This window comes from Octopus bimaculoides, chromosome 11 (assembly GCF_046866305.1).
Source record: "Octopus bimaculoides isolate indiv1 chromosome 11, ASM4686630v1, whole genome shotgun sequence".
In the NCBI taxonomy this organism is placed as follows: Eukaryota; Metazoa; Mollusca; class Cephalopoda; order Octopoda; family Octopodidae; genus Octopus; species Octopus bimaculoides.
The window spans coordinates 56,422,618-56,448,167 of NC_142938.1; the positions used below are offsets into that span (position 1 = coordinate 56,422,618).

The 25,550-nt window shown below is 36.4% G+C and overlaps 1 protein-coding gene across 3 annotated transcripts; it reads right to left on the bottom strand.

The window, feature by feature from the left end:
- Positions 1–1,090: 1,090 nt before the first annotated feature.
- Positions 1,091–24,675, bottom strand: LOC106868413 (brain-enriched guanylate kinase-associated protein). 3 transcript variants are annotated; one of them, XM_014913656.3, is made up of 9 exons: positions 24,100–24,231; positions 22,579–22,649; positions 14,661–14,824; positions 10,662–10,702; positions 8,856–9,020; positions 6,623–6,689; positions 6,286–6,393; positions 3,452–3,535; positions 1,091–1,743 (listed from the first exon to the last, which is right to left on the bottom strand). In XM_014913656.3, the coding sequence occupies exons 3-9, from the start codon at positions 14,727–14,729 to the stop codon at positions 1,366–1,368; spliced, it is 912 nt and encodes a 303-aa protein (XP_014769142.1). In that variant the 5' UTR covers positions 14,730–14,824; positions 22,579–22,649; positions 24,100–24,231; the 3' UTR covers positions 1,091–1,365. The 3 variants fall into 3 exon arrangements, with proteins under 3 accessions (XP_014769142.1, XP_014769141.1, XP_052827817.1); XM_014913655.3 differs by lacking the exon at positions 22,579–22,649 and having other exon boundaries at positions 24,100–24,675; XM_052971857.2 differs by lacking the exons at positions 22,579–22,649; positions 24,100–24,231 and adding an exon at positions 20,183–20,968.
- Positions 24,676–25,550: the final 875 nt, after the last annotated feature.

Consider the following 25,550-nt stretch of genomic DNA (forward strand, 5'->3'; position numbering starts at 1 on the left):
TATGTACATTATTTACGTTTGATGGATATTTGTCCTCATCTTGTTTGTTGTTAACACAACATTTCGGCTGATATACCCTCCAGCCTTCATCAAGTGTCTTGGGGAAATTTCAAATCTGGGTTCTCGTTCCTAAGGTATTTTTCGATATTATTATTATTATCATTCAGGTCACTGCTTGGAATTGAACTCGGAATCTTGGGGTTAGTAGCCCGCGCTCTTAACCACTATGCCATATGCTTGTGGGCATACCTTAGGAATGAGAACCCAGGTTCAAAATTGCCCCAAGACACCTGATGAAGGCTGGAAGGTATAACAGCCAAAACGTGTTAACAACAAACAAGATGAGGACAAATATCTGTCAAATGTAAATAATGGAAATACATAAACATACGTTATTTTCTAACTAAATACTTAACCTCTGTTCCAAATTACATTGTGTAACATGATTTTTGTCTTTGGATAGCAAATGTTATTTCGTATTTGCTCACCCCTAAGAAGTATGAAAAATGGCTAATATTTCCTTCAAATTTTGCTTTTGTTATGTTTATTCAAATCCCAAAGAATCCTTGTCAACACCTGATTATGATGCTCCCCCACTGCTCCTGCTCATGATCAGAGATGCACATATTGTCAGCCACTAAGTTACATGCTCAAGTGGTTAAGGTCAAACAAGTAACAAGTAAATCTGTGGTATTGAGCAGAATATTTGCTATAACAATATTTCTGCTTCAGCAACTCAGTGCTGAATCTTGGTTGAAATGTAATGCAAAATAAATCAGTTTCAAAACATTGTTGTCCAGGTCACAAAAGCAAAGTTTAAAGGGAATAGTAGTCATTTCCTTTGATTTCTAGATAGAAACAAATAGGAAATAACACTTACTGACCAAGGACAAAAATAAAAATTTTGCTACACAGTGTTATTAACTGATCAATGGAGAATCCAAGAGGCTTCAAGAGAAAAGAAGTTGCATAGATAGTTACAAATTCTTAAAACAGAAACATTTACAGTTTCCCTTCCTGCCTAAAAACAAATTGATGAACGAGGTTCATTAGAATTACACTTAAGGATAAAATTGTAAACAAATAACAATTTGTCATAGCAACAGAATCGACAACATTTTAATAAGAGAAACTTGTTCCACCATAGTATCAAAAGATATAAAGCTTAATCAGTCCTTCCTGACCAGCTCTTGAAAAATAACTTCTTGGTAACAAGTCAGATTTTCTGTATAAATAAAATTATGTTCATAAGCAAAAAACCTTTGGTTTAAATTTATACTTTAATTGGTAAAGAATTAAACCAATGTGTGTAAAGCAGAAATCTCTTTCAAATTAGATTTCTTGTTTAGAAGAGTTTATCTGCTTTCATTTGCTTTTATGAACTTTAATATTTGAAATTGTGCAGTCTTTGTTAAGTGAGATTTGCACTTCTCGATCAATTAATACAACATTCCGTCGGCACTGAAAACAAATATAAGTCCTACGTGGTTTACGTGTTGGTTCTGGATGAGATAGAACCTGTGCTATCAACGTCATTGGTACAGTCTCAGTATTTGAATTTTGTTTGTCATTCAACTGATCTTCATTGGAATTGTTGATGGAATAAACCATTGCTGTAGGAGGGAACGTTTGCATTGGAATTCGGATTAATTTAGTTTCTTTTGTCATGGGAGGTTCTTCCATGTTAATCAGCTCTTCCTGGGTCATGTGGCATTTCACTCGTTCTTGAAGATCTGGAGGTAACTAAAAAAAAAATTCTTTTGTTTTAGAGAAGTAGGTTAAAAAGTAACAAAAAAAATCAGACAGTATATACAAAAAAAAAAAAAAAGTCATGAGATTTCTAACCTCCTCAGGGATCACAGTAGAATATTGTTTATTTATATGAAATTATGTCTCTTTCAATATTCTGCAGTTAACACATTTCATAAATCTTCATTAGCAGAAGATATTTCATCAGACATTCACTATTCCAGAGCTAAAACCGAGCGACGTAGTTTTCAAAGCTGATTTAAGAGGGGAGACAATTTTGTAATGCCTAGAGGATTATTTGATTATTTTGTGATGCGTAGAGGATTATTCTCTTCCTGAGAATATTAGGACAGTGGCTATACTTTTAAATTTTATTTTAGAAATTTACATGACAGTGGGGAAAAAAAAGTGAACAAACAATGGGCTTTCCATCCACCAAATTCATTCACAAGGCATTGGTAGGCTCAGGGCTATATAGTAGGAGATGCTTGCCTAACTGCCTCACACTGTGGCTGAACTCAATCCCACATAGTTCTGAGTTCAAATTCCACCAGGATTGATTTTTGCATTTTTATCCTTATAATCGACTAACACCTATCCTAAAAATACTGGCCTTGTGCCAAAATTTGAAACCAATATTCTTTTATTCTATTAATTGTTTCAGTCATTAGACTGTGACCATGCTAGGACACTGCCTTGAAGAATTTCTAGTGGAATAAATCGACCTCAGTACTTAGTTTTTTAAAGCCTGATACCCTTAAAGCCAGGAACTTTTCAGTACCCCCTTCATTTTATATATATATATTGGACAAGTGTCTTCTACTATAGCTTTGGGCTGACCAAAGCCTTTTAAGTATTCAGTAGACAGAAACTGAAAGAAGTCTGTATGTGTTTGTGTTTTTGTTCCCCACTACCACTTGACAACTAGTGTTGGTGTTTATGTCCCATAACTTAGTGGTTCGGCAAAAGATATCGATAGAATAAGTACCAACCTTCCAAGTTCTTTTACAAGGCTTAGAGAAACTAAAGGACTGCTGCAATAAGTATGTGAATCAGAGAGGGGAATATGTTGAATCAAATCATAATTAACTGATCCTCCTGTATTTTCTCTTACTCAAAGACAAGAACTTTTCAGCACTCCCTTCATATCAACCAAATCCATTCACAAGTCTTTGGTCTGCCTAAGGTCTCTTGTATAAGACACTTGCCCAAGATATCACATAGTAAGACTAAACCCAAAACTAAGTGGTTGGGAAGCAAACTCTTTAGCCATGCCTGCATCTATAACTGTATATATTCTTTTACTAGTTTCCCTCATTCAATGGCAGCCATGCTAGGGAATCCTGTGAGCAGTTTTAGTCAAATGAATTCCTTTGCTAATAGTTCTTTGTTAATATTTTTATCTCGTCCAACCCATGCTAGCATGGAAAGCGGACGTTAAACGATGATGATGATGATGATGAATTCAGTAAAAGGTGAAGAGGAAACTAAATACAGCAATGATTTTGTCTATGCCATGCATTGATACACTCATTGATACAAGAGTTTTTCAGACAGTTTATATTTACCAACTTTTACTAATCAAATCTAGACCATGGCAGAAGATACTGTCTCTGCCAAGGTCCAGTACAGGGAAAATGAAATTAAAATAAAAGATTTATAACATGTCACCTTAGTGGAATGTCGTGGTAGTTATACTTACAGAATTCAATTTGTGGGCAATGAATGAGGATGGTTTACACTGGAGGAGTTGAACAGCTAAATTACAATCTTTTCGATAACGATCCTGAAAATTAAAATTAAAACTTTGTTACAAACGTAATGGAGACAATGAGGTAGTGGAGAACCCCAGTGTAGCTACCAAATATAAAGTTTTATTAATGATTAATATATCACAATAGTTCAATGATGGTGTGTAATTCCCACTCTAAAAAAAAAAAGTCTTAAGTTGATCAGAGACACCAATCACTACAAAAACAACAGCCATGTTAATCCTAACATTAACCCTTTAGTATTCAGATTATTCAGCCAAATGTAACATTGTTTTTAATTAATTATGCATTATCTCAAAGCTTTGAGATTTTGATGATTTGATTGTTTACTTATAGAATGACATTGTTGTGTAGGTGTGAGAGATCAAATATTTAGGTTGGATATGACCGGTTTAAATGTTAAAGGGTTAAACTACAAAGAATAATGCAGTGAGGCTAAAAGCAATGTTTAATATTATAAGCCAGATGTTCCATTCCTGTTATAACATCAGCTGTGAAGTGTAGACAACCTTGTACCTTTGCAAATTACTAATGACAGAACGATTCAGTAAATACCTAAAGCTCCACGAGGCTCCGGCAGGGGATGGTGGCGAACCCTGCTGTACTCTTTCACCACAACTTTCTCTCACTCTTTCTTCCTGTTTCTGTTGTACCTGTAATTCAAAGGGCCAGCCTTGTCACACTGTGTCACGCTAAATATCCCCGAGAACTACGTTAAGAGTACACATGTCTGTGGAGTGCTCAGCCACTTGCACGTTAATTTCATGAGCAGACTTTTCCGTTGATCGGATCAACTGGAACCCTCGACATTGTAAGCGACGGAGTGCCAACGTCTTAGTTTCAGTTTGAATTACGGAAAAATATGGATAAGTACTGTTTTTACTTTGCTAAAGATTTTCTACTATTTGAAAATAATATGTATTCTTGTTTTTTATATTATTCATTTGGTTCTTTAAAGATTATTTTTAATAGATAACTTATTTAACACTAAATTATTTAGAAGTTATAGTTTCATTTCAACATAATATTAGAACTTCAATTTGAATAGTGTTAATATATTTTCGATTATTTTTTATTAATAATATTTTATCAATAATTAGTCTTTATTGTTTATAATATCGTTAAAGGTTTTTTAATTGAAACTTTGTATATATATATGAAGTTTAATCTTTTATTCTTAATAATTTTTTTCTTTCCTAATTTTTTCATTCATAATTTTTTCATTCATATTTTTATTTCTACATTTGTAGAAATAAATATTCTTGTATTTTTCTATTATTCAATTGATTTTTAATGATAATTAAATAAACATTTTTAGTTTTAAATAGTATAGCTTTAACTATTACACCGGTTAAATATGTACTAATTTTATCTTCATTATTATTTTAAACTTAAACTTTGTTCAAATTGTATTTAAAACAATGATAATTTAAAACAATGATAATTTATGTAAGCTGGTTTTTGTATATAATATACATGTTAGCATATATTATAATGGATGAAGGGATGATTATTGAATGTTTATTATTTTGATATTTTGATATTTTTAATAATTTTTCTATCTTTATAAAATAAGTATTTCATATAAATTAATTTGGTACTTATTGTTGGTTGATATATATATTTGTTTATTTTAATTATTGACCTGACGATTAGCTATATCTTTTAATAGAATTTATTTTCGATAATTTCAATTGATTTTAATCGATTTAAATTTCCTTTCTATTTGAAAATTAGTTATGAAACACGTGTAGTCATTTTATTATCTTTATCTTATGATATTTACTTTGTTTTATATTATACTCATTTATTGTGCTTTTAATTATTAATTTTTCTATATGTGATAGTGGATTTTCATCGATGAGTTCTTGAAACTTGGTTATTTTCCCTAAAACTATATATATATATATATATATATGTGCTAGACCTTTGGAAATGTGCTAGACCTTTAGAAATGTGCTGTGCGTGAGAAGACCCAGCAAGCCAAGTAAGATCGTTGCCAGTGCCCCTGGACTGGTTCTTGTGCGGGTGGCACATGAGATGCACCATTTTGAGCGTGGCCGTTGCCAGTACCGCTTGACTGGCTCCCGTAGAATTTTCGAGCGAGATCGTTGCCAGTGCCCCTGGACTGGCTTGTGCGGGTGGCACATAAAAGACACCATTTCGAGCGTGGCCGTTTTCGTGCGGGTGACACGTAAAAGCACCCACTACACTCTCTGAGTGGTTGGCGTTAGGAAGGGCATCCAGCTGTAGAAACTCTGCCAAATTAGACTGGAGCCTGGTGTTGCCATCCGGTTTCACCAGTCCTCAGTCAAATCGTCCAACCCATGCTAGCATGGAAAGCGGACGTTAAACGATGATGATGATGATGATGATGATATATATATTATCTATAAAGTTCAGGATTTTGTCCCTAATATTATATATATATATATATATATATAAAGAGAGAGAGAGAGAGAGAGAGAGAGAGAGAGAGAGAGAGAGAGAGAGAGAGAGAGAGAGAGAGAGAGAGAGAGAGAGAGAGAGAGAGAGAGAGAGTTCTCTGAACCATTACCACCCTGCTCTTATTCTGGCTACAATAGTTTTGCAGTAGCTGTTTCAACTAATAATTAAAACCAATTCTCTGGGGAAACCTTCCATTCTTCATTTAATTCTTCTACATTTCTTGAGAAATCAATACATTTCATTGATGAAAGTAAAATACATACAAATCACACACAAATAATTGGGGAACTTTTTTTTTCTTTCAACATGAACTCACATTTTCTTCTTCTAGTTCACTGATAGTTACTTGAGTGTCAACCAGTTTCGATGTGACTGCTGCATGTTCTTTCTGTATATTGGTTTTCTCTGCCTCAAATTTATTGACCTGAAATTATAAATCATAACAATTGATAGAGCAAAATTTTAACATTGATTTTATTGCTAACAAAGATTATATTATCATCCTTAGCTCTCAGAACACTATGTTATCTCCAGTGAAGTCATAAAATTTCATGAAGACAAGAACAGGTTTCTCCCAAGTATAAACTTAAATAATAAACATTCTCCTTTTTCAATATTCAATAAAAAATTTTAAAAACACACAAAATACTCACAACTTTCAGGAGTTTATCTTCTAAATTATGATTTTGTTTCTGAAGGCGCTTGTGACTTTCTAATAATCTGAAATTATTGAGAATTTAATTTTAAAATTTAATTAAGACTTAATAACTGTAATAACAGTGATGGTATTCTGCTAAGAGAGGCATTTTCAAAAGTGAACTAATTTCATATTAACCCATTTGTTACAATATTTATGTTGAAATATATACAGTCTTTGTTTCAATTAACTTTAAAAATAAAGAAGAATTTATTGAATCAACTTTGTTACTTTTAAGCTGGTGTCTGAAATACAAATTAACATGAAATTTTGATGGCAGTTATAATTCAGACCACTTTAAAAGTTGTTGCGCCAAGCTACACCAAACTCCACCACCTCAGCAGTTGTTTCTTTTGGTTTGGATGATGACTCAGAGAGTGAGTATTTTCCTAGTTCAGAATCAGATGATTCTGATAGCAATGATGATATAACGGTGAATCAAAGGTACAGGAGGGCAGCAGTGAACAGCCCTGGACAACAGAATGTCATGTGGTGAGCGAGAGACAATTTTGTCCAACAGCATGGGCTTACTGGTACACCTGGCATTAAGGCAAACCTTGAACATGGAAGTTTACCATTGGAAATCTTCCACAAGTTTTTGACAGATGAAATGTTCCAATATAGAGCAGACGAAACGAATTACTATGCTGAAAACCATCCCCAGCATGTCAGACCCGGGCATGGCAGTGATTGGTTTCCAACCCCAGGGAACAAAATCAAAGTTTTGCTTGCCTTGCTGATACTGATGGGCATTGTGGAAAAAACCAACCCTGGCATCATATTGGAATCGGGATCCCGCCACATTGACACCTTTCTTTCCAGAAACGATGCCATGTGATCGATTTTTGGTGCTTCTTCAAAATCTACATTTCAACTAAGGCGAGAGCCAGAGGCTGCACAAAATACATTCTATTGTTGATGAAGTGGCTGAAAATTTCAGAACTGTGTATGTCCCCACATTTGTACAGATGAGAGTTTGTGGAAATTCAAGGGAAGGCTTCAATGCAAACAATACAACCCAACCAAAGGTGCCCCACTTTGAAGTCAAGGTCTATAAAGTATGCCAGTCAACTGGAAGAGCCTGTGGGTACATGTGGAGTTACAAAATCTACACTGGTCAGGACAGATTGGGTCTTCCAGCATCTACTCTAGCATCAATTAATGTGATGTTGTTGCTGAATGAAAATTTGTTTAACAAAGGCTACAGTATTCATATGGACAACTGGTTTTTCCAGTCCAGACCTCTTCCTGCAGCTGCAGGTGAAGAGGATTAATGCCTGTGGGACTGAGGACACACAAGTAAAACATATCGCCCAATCTTCACAAGATAAAACTCTGAAAGGAGGAAACAGCATACTGATGCACCGATATTGGCATTCTTGCTCTAGTGTGGCATGACAAGAAAAACATCTGCAAGTTATCCACAATGCATTCTGCAAGCATGAAGGACATTAGGAAACAAGATGTGGATGGTAATACCATAATGAAACTGAGTGTAATTGTTTCATATAACGAAGGGATGGGCAGGGTCAATTGCTCAGATCAGCTGGTGACAACACACAAATCAGTGAGAAAATTTGTGAAACGGTACAAAATAATTTTCTTGTATATAGTTGATGTGTGTCAGGAACTCACATTTGATTTAGCAGATGCTTGGCGGTGTGGGGGATGGATTGAAATTCAGGAATCTATTGTTCCGTGAAATGACAGAAGCATCAGACCTGCTAAAGTATAGAACGCATGGACATCCCCACACCAGACTCTTTCCTCACTGCATAATAAAGGGACATGGACATTTTCCATGACTGTTTTTCTCCTCCCCCACTGCCAAGAAGACAAATGCTTCAAAGAGATGCCATAGTATGTAAAGCAAAAGGAAAACATAAGGAAATTAGGTACCATTGTTCACAATGTGATATGCCACTGTGTGTGGTAACCTGTTTTGAACTCTACCACACAAAAGTCAATTTTTTAATTCATGCAGTTATAAATACATGAAGTTGATCTGACTTGGGCTGTCAAGTGATCTTATTCGGGAATAATACTGCATGAGCGTCCTGCACAGGGATATAGTTTCACATTGTCAAATCAAGTCAATTATGTTCTTTACTCAACCAGGGTTGATTTAGGGTTTAACAATAACAATAGCAAAAAGAAAGGTAAAACATTTCTGTTGATATGTAAATTACCTGTCATAACGATCTCTAAGTCTGGATATTTCCTCTTTCAGTTTAAAAACTTCATATTCAGAAGCCTGTTTACTGAGTAAGTGTTCTTCTTCTTTGTAATGGATGTGCTTGTTGTTGCGAATAAGACTGCTCTGTAATTCTTCTATCTGCTGATGAAGATCTAAGCTAGATGACAGGATAAAATGAATATTTAATTAAACAGATTAAAACATCCAAAACTACATCATCTAAAATGTTTCAGCTATTTCTTTTGTCTACTTTTCCTTGCCACAAATTGAAATTCCTTATTTATTATCTGCCATGTACATAAGGTTAATTCCTTATTTACTATTTGCCATGCTCATGTGATTAATTCTGTTACTATAGTAATAGTAACCATAGCAACTTTACACACACAGGCTAATATTGATGCTAAACATTGATTCAAGATCACAAATTCAGACAAAGGAGTTTAATCAATCAAATTGGCTAAATACATGGCATGTGGTTATTTTATCAACCTCAGAAAGGTGAAAATAAAGATGACCTTACTGACATTTGAACTCAGAACATACACTAAATATTGCAAGGCATCTTCTCCACTGCTCCACCAGTTTTGCTACCTACTAATTAATAAAAGACATTGAGTCATCTCAAGAAAATGGCAATTTTAAATAGGATTTCATTAGACAAAAAGTTACATTTTTCTCCATTTTCTTTTAACTTGCATAGGTGCAGTAGTAGCTGTGTGGTAAGAAGCTTGCTTCCCAACCACATGGTTCTGTTGTGGTTAAGGAACTTGCTGTGGTATTTCAGATTTAATCCCAGTGACATACCTTGTGCAAAATTTAGGTTAGTTAAAGTATGTTTGTGACGTATTTCAACAGCTAAAAGGCAAATTCACTGCAGTTACCATGGAGAAAATATCCCTCTTATAGTAAAAAGGCGTGACAAAATAAAAAACAAGCACAAAACCTTGTGAGTGAATTGTGTCAAAGCCCATTGTATATATGTATGTTTTTGTCCCTCCTGCCACTGCTTGACAGCTGGCATTAATGTGTTTACACCCCACTAACTTAGGAGTTTGGCAAAAGAGACAATAAGATAAGAACCACACTTAAAAAAATTACTACTGGGGTTATATTTGTTCAACTAAATCCTTTAAGATGGTGCCCCAGCATGATCACAGTCCAATGAATGAAACAAGTAAAAGAACACTTCCTGTTTTCGTCTATGTCAGTGTTTCTCAACTATTTTTTTACCTATGGGCCCATTTGATTCCTATTTTACTTTGGTGGACCCTTTTCCCACATTGCTACTTGATGTTTAAAAAACCTTATTAAATATTATTAAACTTGATGTTTAAAAAACCTTTTTAAATATTATTAGGAATTGTATACACAAAGTTGTTAAAATATTTTATGTATTGTAGAAATATAGCCAGATAGATTGCAGATAAATTTTAACAACAAAATCTTGTATGGACCCCTTAGGGTCATATGGACCTCTTAGGGTCATATGGACCCTGGTTGAGAACCACTGATCTATATCAACAAAACAGGTTTCCACTTCATGAGCTGACTGTTAAATATAACAGGGTCCCTAATATACAAACTTAAAACTAAACTGAAGACCTTCATTTCTTCTAAATGTTTTCATTAAGTAATTCAGCATCAGGGAATTTTTAATAACTAAATGGATTCAAATAAGCTTATACAACCTTTTAAAGGTTAAAAAGACTTTCAAGGGGTAAATACAAAAATGTAACAAACTAAAAAATAGAAAGTGATTAAAAGATTAAAAAAATATTAAATAAATAATCAGTACCTGTTGTTGTTGAAGCAAGTATTGCAACTACAGCCGCATTCCTGCAAATCAAGAAGGAAAATTAAAGGTTTCACTTTTTATCATCATGTCTACAAGCAACATCTAAATGCATCTTTTCTTCCTAACAATCCTGATCACTTTTGCTCTTTGAATTTACATCACATCCTACAGCAAACAGCTCATCCTCTCCTCTTCTAACAACAAATCTTTAATGTAGCAGTTGTTTACTGGTCTACAAGTCAGATTCAGACAGAATTTTTCTATTACTATCACCAGATTTCAACTTGCCTCTCTCAATTTTACACTTTGTTTTTTGATAAGTTTTTTTAAAGGTGGCTGTGTGGTAAGTAGCTTGCTTACCAACCACATGGTTCCAGGTTCAGTTCCACTGCGTGGCACCTTGGGCAAGTGTCTTCTACTAAAAGCCTCGGGCCGACCAAAGCCTTGTGAGTGGATTTGGTAGACGGAAACTGATAGAAGCCCGTCGTATATATGTATATATATATATATATATATATATATATATATATATATATATATATATATATATGTGATTGTGTGTGTGTGTGCGTGTATGTTTGTGGGTCTGGGTTTGTCCCCCCAACGTCGCTTGACAACCTATGCTGGTGTGTTTACGTCCCCGTAACTTAGCGGTTCGGCAAAAGAGATCGATAGAATAAGTACTAGGCTTACAAAGAATAAGTTCTGGGGTCGATTTACTCAACTAAAGGCGGTGCTCCAGCATGGCCACAGTCAAATGACTGAAACAAGTAAAAGAGTAAAAGAGTAAGAAACAGTCAACTAGTATAGTCTTTTTTTTTTTTTTTTTATCAAAATGAAAATTATTTCTTTATGTTGCTATTAAATTTTGCTTCATCTTTTCTTAAGTTAAGGTTTAAGGTCTGAAACTCAGTGATTATATTCAGCATCATTTTTACATCAATATTTCGATGTTTGCATGGGTTAGACAGGTCATCTCCAGTACAGCATCTCAACTCTTGATCAAGGTCATTTGTCATCTTCATCAATTTGAACATTCCAAGATCAGCTTTTCTCCACTTCTTCCTTTGCCTTCACCTTCTGCCGAGTTCTTCCACTTGGATGGCTTGATACTTCTTTATCCAACTTGCATTATTTGTGTCCTATTATTCATGTACACTAATATTACACATCTACCAGGATTAAATTTCCCCAACCCTACCTTTCAGAACACCAACATTGATGGTAGTGACAATTCTGAAGTTGTGCAACCGACACAAAGAGGTGGGAGGGTTGATGTCTGTTTTCTGCATCCGAAAGGAAAAACAGTTTATTTGATGATGGTCACATGTTTCCACTAGCGGATGTTTATTTTTAGAATGATATTCCAGAGTATGTGTAGCAGACAAGACCTGGCTGGTTTGAACATAAAACAGGTAGAAAATTTGAACTGGATATGGCTTGTTTAAATGATAAAGGACTAAAATGTCTCCTCTACACTTTGTCAGCTTTTATTCAGTTACTGCACACTTAGAATGCAGGTTGTAGCAATGGTAACCAAAGTTTCTGCTCTACTAGCAGCCAGGTTCCTTTGTTATGGCTCACAGATCTCCGTAATATCACTAAGGAGGCTCCTAGTATGATAGCAGGAAGGGAGGGGTTAGGGTTACAACAAATTGATGGGTTTGTCTTGACTGGCTGAGGAAGTACAGGAGAGAAAGTATACAGCAGGCTGATTGTTTTGTTTGGATGAATTGCTAGAAGTGAAGTGTATGGAGGGTGGATTAAAGTTGATAGTCAGGTTGCATTAATGAAAGTAATGGTGGCAAATCATATTTGTCAGGAGAGTGGAAAGAAGAGACACTCATACTACTGACTGGATGCATTTGCCTCATTACAATGATTATAACTAAACACAATATAATTTCTTGAAACTGAGAAAAGTTTGATGATACTGATGAATGACCACCTAACAACATTACCAGTAATTATTAGCTTATCTGCTAAGTATGGCTCTGCTAGCATACCAGAGACAGATAGAAAGAGAGGGAATTGATAATAACAAATATGATTCAATACTAAATACAGAAGCAATTAAATGCAATAATAATATCAGTAATTATTAGTTTAATTGATCTATTTTGCTTCATTTATGGTAGAGATGTAAAATTTTCATGTGCTCTATTGCAGTAGATCTCTATGCAGAGAAGGATGAAGGGAGAGAGAGAGAGAGAGAGAGAGACGGACAGACAGACAGATAGAAATTGTAATTGAAGGCGGCGAGCTGGCAGAAACGTTAGAGCGCCGGGCAAAATGCTTAGCGGTATTTCGTCTGCCATTATGTTCTGAGTTCAAATTCCGCCGAGGTTGACTTTGCCTTTCATCCTTTCGGGGTCGATAAATTAAGTACCAGTTATGCACTGGGGATCGATGTAATCGACTTAATCCATTTGTCTGTCCTTGTTTGTCCCCTCTATGTTTATCCCCTCGTGGGCAATAAAGAAATAAGAAATTGTAATTGAAACAAGGATATACTACAGTGAAGTTGAGACTGGGTGGCATTTGCTTGCTTAAAAAATATATTATTACATTGGCTGTGTAATTAAGAAGCTTCCTTTGCAACCATGTGATTTCAGGTTCAGTCCCACTATAACCCCAGCCTAACCAATGCCTTATGAGAGAATTTGGTAGCTAGAAACTGTGTAGCAGCACAATGTTGGTTCGTTTCCATCTCTGTAACTCAGCACTTTGCCGAAAGCAATTCATACAATAAGCACCAGGTTTAAAAGAAAAAATACTGGGGTCAATTTGTTTGGATAAATCCTTCAAGGCAATACCCTAGCATGGCTGTAATCCAATGACTGAAGCAAGTAAAAGATACTAATTAATATGATGGTTAATAATAATAACAACATTACTACAAATCATCACCAATTTGTTAGATGCATTTATTTGCCAAGCATGGTTCTGCCAGTACACTTCAGAGGGAGAGAGTTAGCAATAATAAATATTATACTGAATATGAAAATAATTATATATGACACTTAATAATCTTTTCTACTAAAAGCACAAGGCCTGAAATTTTTTATGGGGCGGGGGCTAGTCAATTTTATCGATCCCAGTACTCAACTGCTACTTATTTTATTGACCCCGAAAGGACAAAAGGCAAAGTCAACCTCAGCGAAATTTGAACTCAGAATGTAAAGATGAATGAAATGCCACTAAGCATTTTACCCCACATGCTAACGATTAATTATTATCATTAATTATTAACTTCACTAATATGATCACTTTCATTTAATGCCCACATACCCGTACTAGCAAAGGTTTAAACTGGAGATTTACTTAAGGATGGATTTCACAGTGAGTTGCACAGGAGTAGCTGTGTGGTTAAGAAGCTTGCTACCCAACTATTTGGTTTTGAGTTCAGTCCCATTACACAGTATCATGGGCAAATGTCTTCAACTATAGCTGCAGGTCAACCAAAGCCTTGTGAGTGGATTAGGTAGACAGAAACTGAAACAGGTTTGTGGCATATAATATGTATATGCTTGCATTTCATCATTTTGACATTGTGTGATTGTTGTAAAAAACTGTCATTCATTTCCATTATTTTGCACAAGACATGTCTGGCCAAGGGGAAATATTACCTTGCTTGGAAACAAGTGTGAGTTAGCAACAAGAAGAGCACCAAGCTGTAAAAAAAATCTGCCTCAATAAATAAACTCCTTCTAACCCACGCAAGATTGGAACAATAAATGCTAAAACAATGATAAGGACATTTTCTGATGTTCTAACAATTCTGTTAATTTTTAAACATAGAACAAGCTGAAACATTTTACAGAAGTACTTGACTTATCATCATCATTTAACATCCACCTTCCATGCTGGCATGGGTCGGATGGTTTGACAAGCCAGAAGACTGAAATATTTTGTCTGGTAGTCTCTAACAAAAAAAAAAAGCTGAAGTTAACTCAAAAGTTTAAAATTAAGCAAACTGGATTATTTATTTTCACCTACCTTGCATATGCCAGACATTTTTGGAATAAACACATGAGGTCGAGTAGGTGGAAGTAGCTGGCGAAACATGAGAGAATGCTGGAGTACTTCTTGAACTTGGAATAATATACGAAATACATCAGGCAACAGTTCATTTAGCACAAATACTCTTTAAGCATATTGTTCTGAAAATTAGGAAAATAATATAATATTGTAGTAGATAAAATAAAATACCAGATTTACCAGCAAATAAGACATAAACCTATTTTACAAGTATATTGTGTGGAAGAAACAAATTTAGAATGTTTCCTTATATCCTAACTGAAAAGAATTTTGAAGTGGTTTTGTAGAGGGAAAATGTAAGATTCTATGCATGTAAATATAATACTGTGATAATATAGTAAAATATGACCAAAACACAGTCTTTGGTCAGATTCTCTTCTATTGGTGGTTTTACTCGAAGGAGATATTTGCGAAGTGTTGTATTACTCTTGAAAGACGAGCTAGTTTTTGATGGAGTTTCTCTATATGTCTCCATTGAAGTCTAATGTCGACTCTGTACCGATTAGATAATACAGTTCTACATATAAGAGATGAGGAATTATGTACATTATTTACATTTGACGGATATTTGTCCTCATCTTGTTTGTTGTTATATCTCCTTTGAGTAAAACCACCAATAGAAGAGAATATGACCAAAGACTGCGTATACTCCATTCCATGCAGCTGTGGTAGGTTATAGAAAGGCAAAACATGCCGCCCCCTCAAAATAAGGGTAGACGAACATTGCAAAGCTGTGACACGAAGAGATATTGATAAATCGGGTATAGCTGATCATGTATGGAAAAATGGAGACCACCTCCCTCTGTGGGATGAAGTTAAAATAATAGACAGAGAACACCACTGGAAAATACGAAAACTAAAAGAAGCAGCACATACGCTAGGACACAACAACCTCCTAAGCAGACCGAATGCAGACATGAGCAGTATAGGGGAACTGGTATTAAGGAAGGATAGAAAAATATTAGATTTATAAGCCCTAAAATTCACTCCATAATTGCCCACAGGCATATGGCATAATGGCTAAGCACGCGGGCTACTAACCCCAAGATTCCAAGTTCGATTCCAAGCAGTGACCTGAACAACAATAATAATAATAATAACATCGAAAAATACCTTAGGAATGAGAACCCAGGTTCGAAATTTCCCCAAGACACCTGAAGAAGGCTGGAGGGAATATCAGCCGAAACGTTGTGTTAACAACAAACAAGATGAGGACAAATATCCGTCCAATGTAAATAATGTATCAAATATTCAGTTGGAAATAATGACTATACATTATATTGTTCTAGTTACTTTTATTTGTGTGTGTGTGTGAGAGAGAGAGAGAGAGATGTCCTAGTCCTTTAAGGTAGACTGGATGCATTTTCTTCTTGTCACTAGCACTACAAAGGAAATTCCACAAAGGAAGAAAAAACAATTCTTTTTACTCTGTGCCAGTTCTTATTAGGAATCATGTCCATCCTAGATGGGTAGCTGGTAATACAACTTAAAGAGTTCACATAATACTTATACATTCCATTTTTGGCATGGTTTCTATGGCTTGATGACCTTTCAAAGGGGTTGTCAGCACCAGCGAGATTGGCTCCTGTGAGAAGACCAAACAGTCCCTTCTACTCTGTATTAGGTTTTATTCAGAAACATTCTTTCTACAAGGGCTATCCTGCATAAGAGAATGGAAAGTGTACTTTTTATTTGTAGTTACTGTCCTCCTAAATGGATTCCCTCATAGGTTAGGCTTGTCTCAACATCAGGCTAGTTGCAGTTGTGGTGTGTACGAATGAAGAATGTTCTGGTATGAAAATGCGACACATACAGAGGCTAACAGACAGGACACCTAAATGGCAAGAAAGTGTGAAAGAGGAAGATATGAGCAGAAGTGCTAAAAGCTGAACCTCACAAAAGAGATGATAAATAAACACAACAAATGGGAAAACACTGTGTTGGGAAGGATCCACCTAACTCATGTAGTCATTAAAAAGTAAAAATGATTATATATATATATATTCATTAGCACAGGTATGGGTGAGTGGTTAAGAAACTCACTTTGTGACCATGTGGTTTTTAGTCTAGTCCCACTGCTATCCATGCTGGCATGACTTGGATGGTTTGACCAGAGTTGGCAAGCTGGGGAGCTGCACCAGATTCCAGTCTGATTTGGCATGGTTTCTATGGCTGGATGCCCTTCCTAATGCCAATCACTTTACAGAGTGTGCTGGGTGCTTTTACGTGGCGCCACACAAGCGCTATTTCGTAGATGGAAACTGTGTGGAAGCCCATTGAATGTATGTATGCATATATGTGTTTGTCCCTCCACCAACCCTTGATAACTAGCTTTGGTTTGTTTACGTGCCCATAAGTTTGCAGTTCAGTGAAAGAGACTGACTAAGTACTGGGCCTGATTTATTCAACTAAAAATACTTCACGGTGATGTCCCAGCATGGTCATAGTCCAGTGAGATAAACAAGTAAAAAGACATTAAATATATATAGGCACAGGAGTGGTTGTGTGATAAGTAGCTTGCTTACCAACCACATGGCTCCGGGTTCAGTCCCACTGCGTGGCACCTTAAGCAAGTGTCTTCCACTATAGCTTCAGGCTGACCAAAGCCTTGCGAATGGATTTGGTTGACGGAAACTGAAAGAAGCCCATCGTATATATATATATACATATATATATATATATACATATGCACACATATATATATGTGTATATATATGTATGTGTGTGTGTGTATATGTTTGTATGTTTGTCCCCCCACCCATCGCTTGACAACTGATGCTGGTGTGTTTACGTCCCCATAACCTAGCAGTTTGGCCAAAGAGACTAATAGAATAAGTACTAGTCTCACAAAGAATCTCTGGGTTGATTTGTTTGACTAAAGGCAATGCTCCAGCAGGGCCGGTCAAATGACTGAAACAAAAGAGTAAAAGAGTATACATATGTGTGTGTGTGTGTGTGTGTATTCTTTTATACTTGTTTCAGTCATGTGACTGTGGCCATCTTGGTGCACCACCATATGTGTGTGTGTGTGTGTGTGTGTGTGTGTGCATGACTGCGCGTGTGTGACTGCATGTGTGCAAGCTTCAAAAGACAGCCTTTTACACAGGGATACACCTTTTGTGCCAACATATAGTCGTAAATTTCTGACTAGCTTTTAGTCCCTTCTTACTCTGGCTATTATATTTTCGCTACGACTGGCAGCAATAATGAAGATTGCTAAGAAAAACAAACCATCAGTGCTGTTTTATAGACTTCATTTCATGAGTGGCTCTACAGGTTAATGATCCAGAAAAAAAAAAAAACACAAATTTAATGACTTGTTTTCCTATCAATCTATCATAGATCCCACGGCACCTTCTGGCACTCAATACTTGCATTGAGTGCAACACATTAACTTCGTACCAACTGCCCCTTTATGTAAGCAAATCCACTGTTACTCATTTTTAAGCCATTGAAACTGCTACACTTTCTGCAACATATGCACTAAATTCTTGACCTTGATCTGTTCCTTCTCACAAGCCACTCATGTACCCAAGTATTTATAGTACTTACTAATCTATCAGGCATACTGCTTTGAGTTGTCATGTCCAATCTAATGGAAAAAGTGGACATAAAATTGACGAAATATTGAAAGTGAAATCGTGATGGCACCTGTACCAGTAGATCACTAAGAGCACCGTCCGAGCGTGATCGTTGCCAGAGCACCAGCTGTCTGGCTTCCGTGCTGGTGGCACGTAAATAGCACCGTTTGAGCATGATCGTTACCAATGTCGCCTTCCTGGCACTTGTGCCAGTAGCACATGAAAAGACATTCGAGCGAGTTCGTTGCCAGTACCGCTGATCTGGCTCCTGTGCAGGTGGCATGTAAAATACACCATTTCATGTGTGGCCATTGCCAGTACCTCCTGACTGGCCTTCGTGCCGGTAGCACGTAAATGCACCCACTACACTCTCGAAGTGGTTGGCGTTAGGAAGGGCATCCAGCTGTAGAAACTCTGCCAAATCAGATTGGAGCCTGGTGTAGCTATCTGGTTCACCAGTCCTCAGTCAAATCGTTCAACCCATGCTAGCATGGAAAGCGGACATTAAACGATGATGATGATGACACACATTTTCATTCTTTTATATATTTTTTAACTTGCTTCAAAAGAGTGAGACTGGGGCTTTGGTCAATCAAACTGATCCTAGTACTTATTCTATTGGGGTCTTCGTGCAGTACCACAAGTTACACAGACATACACAAATCTATTATGGTTGCTATTCATTTATAAAGATGAGCTTCTGCACAGTTTTCATTTAAGAAATTCACTCAAACAGCTGAAGGTTACAGAACACACTAACCCAACAGGTCATGCATGAGAACTGAACATAAAACTACAAGGTCTTAAAGCAAAATTCTTTAAACCACACAATCATGTCTGCACCACCATTATCATCATCATCAACAGGAACTGGCAAGGCCAGGGGCAGCACCAAGCTCCATAAGTCTGTTTTGGTTCAGTTTCTACCACTGGATACCCTTCCTAATGCCAACCACTTTACAGAGTACTGGATGCTTTTTATGTGGCACCAACACCTATGTCAGTTTTAGGATTTCAATTCTGACATGATGGATGGGTCTTCTTGAGTGCAGCAATGTGCCACATATCTCGGTCCTCAGTCATTTCCTTTGTAAGGCTCAGCATTTTGTGACCAGCCTTCAATACTTTGTCCCATGTCTTCTTAGGTCTCCCTCTTCCACAACTTTCCTCCACTTTAAGTACATAAACACACACATATCAACAGACACAACGTTTACAAGACTCTTCTGCAAGTCCAATCACAGACGGCTTCTCTAGCATTTGTAACTTGATAAAATGTATTCACTTCATAATGTTGTTGTTGTTGGCACTCCATCGCTTATGACGTCGAGGGTTCCAGTTGATCCGATCAACAGAACAGCGTGCTCGTAAAATTAACGTGCAAGTGGCTGAGCACTCCACAGACATGTGTACGCTTAACGTAGTTCTCGGGGATATTCAGCGTGACACAGTGTGACAAGGCTGGCCCTTTGAATTACAGGCACAACAGAAACAGGAAGTAAGAGTGAGAGAAAGTTGTGGTGAAAGAGTACAGCAGGATTCACCACCATCACCTGCCAGAGCCTCATGGAGCTTTAGGTGTTTTCGCTCAATAAACACTCACAACGCCCAGTCTGGGAATCTAAACCGCGAGTCTGCTGCCCTAACCACTGGGCCATTGCGCCTCCACCTTCATAATGTACCACAGCCACATTCAACAAACCATAAAATCTAGGACACGGTAAACATCACAAATTGATGAATGTAAGGTAAAGTTACTCTTTCCTAAACATTTTTCTTGTAGTTGTTCCACAAGAAATATTTCTATGACTCCACATTGTGGTACAATACCAATTGACTTCTGCTAATAATTCACTCCAACTCTACCAAGTAGTAAATTTGATGCTATCAATCACTCACCTACGTGGCTGTTTGGTAAGAAATTTGCTTTCCAATCACATAGTTCCAGGTTCAGTCCCGCTGCAAGGCAACTTAGGCAAGTGTCTTCTATTATAGCCCTGGACTGATCAAAGCCTTGTGAGTAGATTTGGTAAATAGAAACTGAAAGACGCCTGTTGTATATGTGTGTATGTGTCTTTGTGTAGGTGCTTACATCCTCGTGACTTAACAGTTCAGCAAAAAAAAAAAACCTGACAGAATAAGTGCCAGGCTTTAAAAAGCAAAAAAAACTACTGGGGACGTTTTGTTTGACTGACATTCTTCAAGGCGGTGCCCAAGTATATCCACAGTCTAATGACTGTCACGGTCATTCTTACAGATATAAAAGACACAGGGGGAGCATAACAAAAACTTGATTTATTAAGCAAGTAACAAGCAAAGTAAAACCTCAGGTACAGGTGTGGTAAGGAGCTTGCTTCCCAACCACATGGCTCTGAGTTCAGTCCCGCTGTATGGCACCTTGAGCAAATGTCTTTTACTATAAGCTTGGGCCAACCAAGGCCCTGTGAGTGGATTTGGTAGACGGAAACTGAATGAAGCCCATCATATATATATATATATATATATGTGTGTGTGTGTCCATTGCTTGACAACCGATGCAGGTGTGTTTACATCCCTGTAACTTAGTGGTTCAGCAAAAGCAATTGATAGAATAAGTACTAAGCTTACAAAGAATAAGTCCTGAGGTTGATTTCTTCAAATACAAACTCTTTAAGGTGGTACTCCAGCATGGCCACAGTCAAATGACTGAAACAAGTGAAAGAATAAAATGTTTCCTCCAGGAAAAAATGAATGAAACACAATAGAAAAATAACACAAATTTCCACACAAAAAACAATAAACAGCAGATGTGAATACCAGGATATATGACCTATATATATTTATGTATATAGAGGTATGTAAATTAATTACATAGTCTATTGTTTTATACTCCCTGACCTAACATTACATCGTCACATGTACCACTACACCATATCTAAACAACTCCAGCCCTTACGATAAGTTGAGATTATGAACGATATCAGCACTTTAGTAAGCAAACTTGACAATGTTGATAACATCTATGAAAGATACTCAAAATGAGATAAGATAATCGTAGTGCAACTTTTTAAATGATTTCCTCTCTTTTACTTGTTTCACTCATTGGACTGTGGCCATGCTGGGGGCACTGCCTTGAACAAATCGACCCCCCCCCCCCCTAACATCCCAAGTTGCCACAAAGACCCTCATGTGGCCTAATTCCACATTAAGACTAAATACACGCAGACCATCACACTATGTATATATATTACTACACAACACAGGTATACTGTGAGATCTACATGATCCATTACACTGTAGGCAGGTGTTTCCATTAAGAGATTGAAAGCTGATACAGTGGACACTAGTGCTGTTGTTTTGTCTCAGGATAGCACTGACTGAAAGTTATAGAGGTTGTTATCATTCTGCCTAAATCTTGGATACAGTGGACCCCAAACTATTTTATCTAATAGGTCCTTCTTTTACAAGATAGTAGAGTGTGATTTGAGGGAAACTGGACTCGTAATTCTATCAGGGCTAACAATCGCTTGGTCTTGTAAAGATCAATGTGCTTAGAAATTGCAAAATTATGTGATAATATACATAAATACACATGTATACACACACACACATATATATATATGAAAAAATAAAAGGCACTGTCATGCTATTAGCTGTCAGAAGTGAAAGTGCTCACTGCTAGTGAAGTATCTGTCTGTCTGCCTGCATGCCTGTTGCTGGCCTGTCGATTCTTTGGCTACTGACAGCTAATACCATGACTGGCCGGAGCGAGCTATTGGCTTACTTACTTACTGATATCTATCTATCAATCACTCGTCCACCTTATTAGAAAACACAAATTTAATATAAAAACATATTTCCTGAAATTGCAAATTATTTAAAATATAAGAATATAATTTTCAACAGAGAGAATTTATCAAAATAGAAAACAAATGAAGTTTGAAGTTTAAAAATAATAGGATCGACCACTCACGACTAGCTAGCGCGGACGCGAGTACCCTTATACTCTGTGTTGTGTTTTCAAACGCATGGATATAGGTGTCAAATTTGTTCCAATAACTTTCGAGTAATAGATAGATAGAGAGAGACAGACAGACAGACAGACAGACATATAGCTCGCTCCGGCCAGTCATGGTATTAGCTGTCAGTAGCCAAAGAATCGACAAGCCAGCAACAGGCATGCAGGCAGACAGACAGATACTTCACTAGCAGTGAGCACTTTCACTTCTGACAGCTAATAACATGATAGTGCCAAATAAAATGACAAAAGAGAACACAAAGGAATGAAGGATTATATGAACTTCAGTAGCTTTCACCTGTTTCTGCCATAAGATGCGGTGGATTGATAGTTGAGTGCCTCAGTAACACTTTATAACTTCATCAGAGCCTAAAACATGAAGTGCACATAATATATATATATATAACACTCCCTCACAGAGTGAAATTACAAATTACCCATTGTATTTAATGACGTATTTACAGAAATTCAGCGATAACTATTGGTCTTCCCATCCTTAATAACAAACAAAAACGCGTGCACGAGCGTGTGTGAGTGAATTATTTTAAAGTTCAGCAAGTTTTTAAAAGGTTAAAACTTCCCAAAGACAACTTTAAACAAAGATTTCGACAAATCTTGGGATTTTATGAGAAAAGGTTCACCATGTTATTTACGGTAAATCTTTATCACCTCACTCACACTTTTCAAAAAAAAAAAAAACACGATTTTGTTTTGATTTTCTTTTTGTTCTATCTTAATAAGCGTGCTAATTTGTTTATATCATCATAAAAATGTCAAATACCAGCTGTTGAATGCATACCAAGCTGATTTTTCACTTTGACTAAGCTAGATAAAATTTACTTCGATGCGTGATTGCATGTGCAGGCACAAGCATGAAGATGCACACAAACTTGGTTATTTCAACGTATGTATGGAGAGACATTGAAACATTTGCTGTGACAGTTTGAATTTAAACAGATATATACAAACCACGTTAAAGCCGGCGAAATCAACTGTCAAATACATGTGTTCATAGATAATTCAAGAGATAAATAATCAAATGTCATATTCAAAGACAATAAACATAATAAACAAGAACACATCCATATCTATGTATAAATATAAACACATATGAGGCTTCAATGAAAGTTTGAAACATTAAACTCGCTTGGGGAAACAATTGATATCGGTATTATTACGAAGGATGAGAAGGGGTGTGCACGTATATATATATATATATATATATATATATATATAATTGTTCACTCACTAATAGCTTCTTTTTAAAATTGTCATCCGATTCGCGTGTTAAAATATTTTTAACTATCTTAATCATGAAACTCAGAGTTACAATTCAATAAGGTTCTAAATAAACCAGCCACACACTTATTTTACATATTTATACCATTTTGTTTTGAATTTGTAAATAAAAACGTTCGTCAATCCATAAAGCTTTAATAAATTCTATATTGACAACATTATATAACTGATGTTTGAAAATATGCATTAATACCCTAAAAGTAAACACAGGGCCAATAAATTTAACACAAAGAATTTTATACGTTTCACAATCACTTAAAAACTAATTATTTAGACCATTTGTAATTAAAATAACATCTGTAACGTGTTTAGTATGCTTTCAGGTAATCTGAGTTAAAAGAAAGGCTGATATCAACAAGAATACGTCAAAAGATAGATCAATGGTTGGGAAAAGAAAGTAGAGATGTTATATTGAAAAGAAAGTAGAGATGTTATTTAAAAGAAAGATGATACAAAACGTAGAATGTAATAAGTGAGTTAAAAATAAATGAATGTAATGAGTGAGTGCTATGACTGGTACCTTTGTTGTGATAGTTCCACGTCTACTGCCGTCGTTACGTGTCACAGGAGAAGAAACACTGACGACGTCCATTTTCAAAACAAATATCACCACATTTCCGGTTCCGGTTATTCATCACCACGTTTCTATCCCGTTCGCATTGATCGCCCTTAACAACCGAACAGCTTGTTTCTTCAGTCTGACGTATTTAAGCATTATACACACATATAAATATATACACGCTCACACACACATATATCTAAAAGGGAATAGAAGTTGATTGTGAGTAAATACATGTGACTTTATGTATATATGTTACAAGTATTTGCTCACAATTAACTTTTATTCCGTTTTACAAATGTTCAATGTGGCCACCACCTGTAGCATGGGCAGCATCAATGCGACAAGAGAATTCCTCCCAGACGTGTATCAGCATATCAAAAGCAAATTCATTATGGAACTAAAGAATAAAATTGCTTTGCTTGAGGCGATTCCAGAAGATATTGACTCAGAAGAGAAATGGAAAAACTTCGATAAAGCATTCAACCAGACAGCCAAAGAAGTATTCAGTGGACCGTGATATGCTGATACGCGTCTAGGAGGAATTCTCTTATCGCATTGATGTTGTCCGTGCTGCAGGTGGTGGCCACATTGAACACTTGTAAGACAGGAAATAAAAGTTTGATTATGAGTAAACAAGCCGGAGTTTTCTGTTGCTTTTTCGGTCAAACTCCAGTGTTTGACCCGAGCAAAAAAAAAAAAAGAGTATAGTGCAATAGGTATAAAACAACATGTAAACGAATATGAAAAAAAAAAATTCGTGCTAGCGAACGGGGGGCGGGGCGGGGCGGGGAAGAAGACTCGGAAAATTCACATCGGGAATGTTCCGAGTCCTCTCACCACTTCCCCGTTCATATTCGTTTAGTACACATTATTTTACACCTAGTACACTTTTATTTTTTCAATTTTTGTGACGTGGGGGGTCGGGTGCGGACTCGGATAATTCACACGATCCAGTAACCCCACTTCGACACCCGGTCACAAAAATGAAAAACAAAAAAAAATAGTGTAATAAGTGTAAAACCTATTACACTAAATTTTTTTCATTTTTGTGACAAGATGTTAACGTTGAGTTTTCGGATCGTGTGAATTTTCCGAGTCCTCTCCCCCGCCCTCCGTTCGCCAGCGCGCATTTTTTTTTTCCATATCATTTACTACATGTTATTTTACACCTAATACACTTTTTTTTTTCATTTTTGTGACCGGGTGTCGAAGTGGGGTTACTGGATCGTGTGAATTATCCGAGCCCACCCCGACCCCCCACGTCACAAAAATTGAAAAAATAAAAGTGTACTAGGTGTAAAATAATGTGTAGTAAACGAATATGAAGAAAAAAATTGCGCCGACGAACGGAGAAGTGGTGAGAGGACTCGGAACATTCCCGATGTGAATTTTCCGAATCTTCTCCCCCG

Bases quoted from the DNA above. Each gene is read 5' to 3' on its own strand.
- LOC106868413 (XM_014913655.3), bottom strand. From the start codon at position 14,729: ATGTTTCGCCAGCTACTTCCACCTACTCGACCTCATGTGTTTATTCCA. The intron at 10,703-14,660 runs GTAGGTGAAAAT...CTTGATTTGCAG, and splicing joins AAATGTCTGGCATATGCAAG to GAATGCGGCTGTAGTTGCAA. The intron at 1,744-3,451 runs GTAAGTATAACT...TTTTTTTTTTAG, and splicing joins TTGCCCACAAATTGAATTCT to TTACCTCCAGATCTTCAAGA.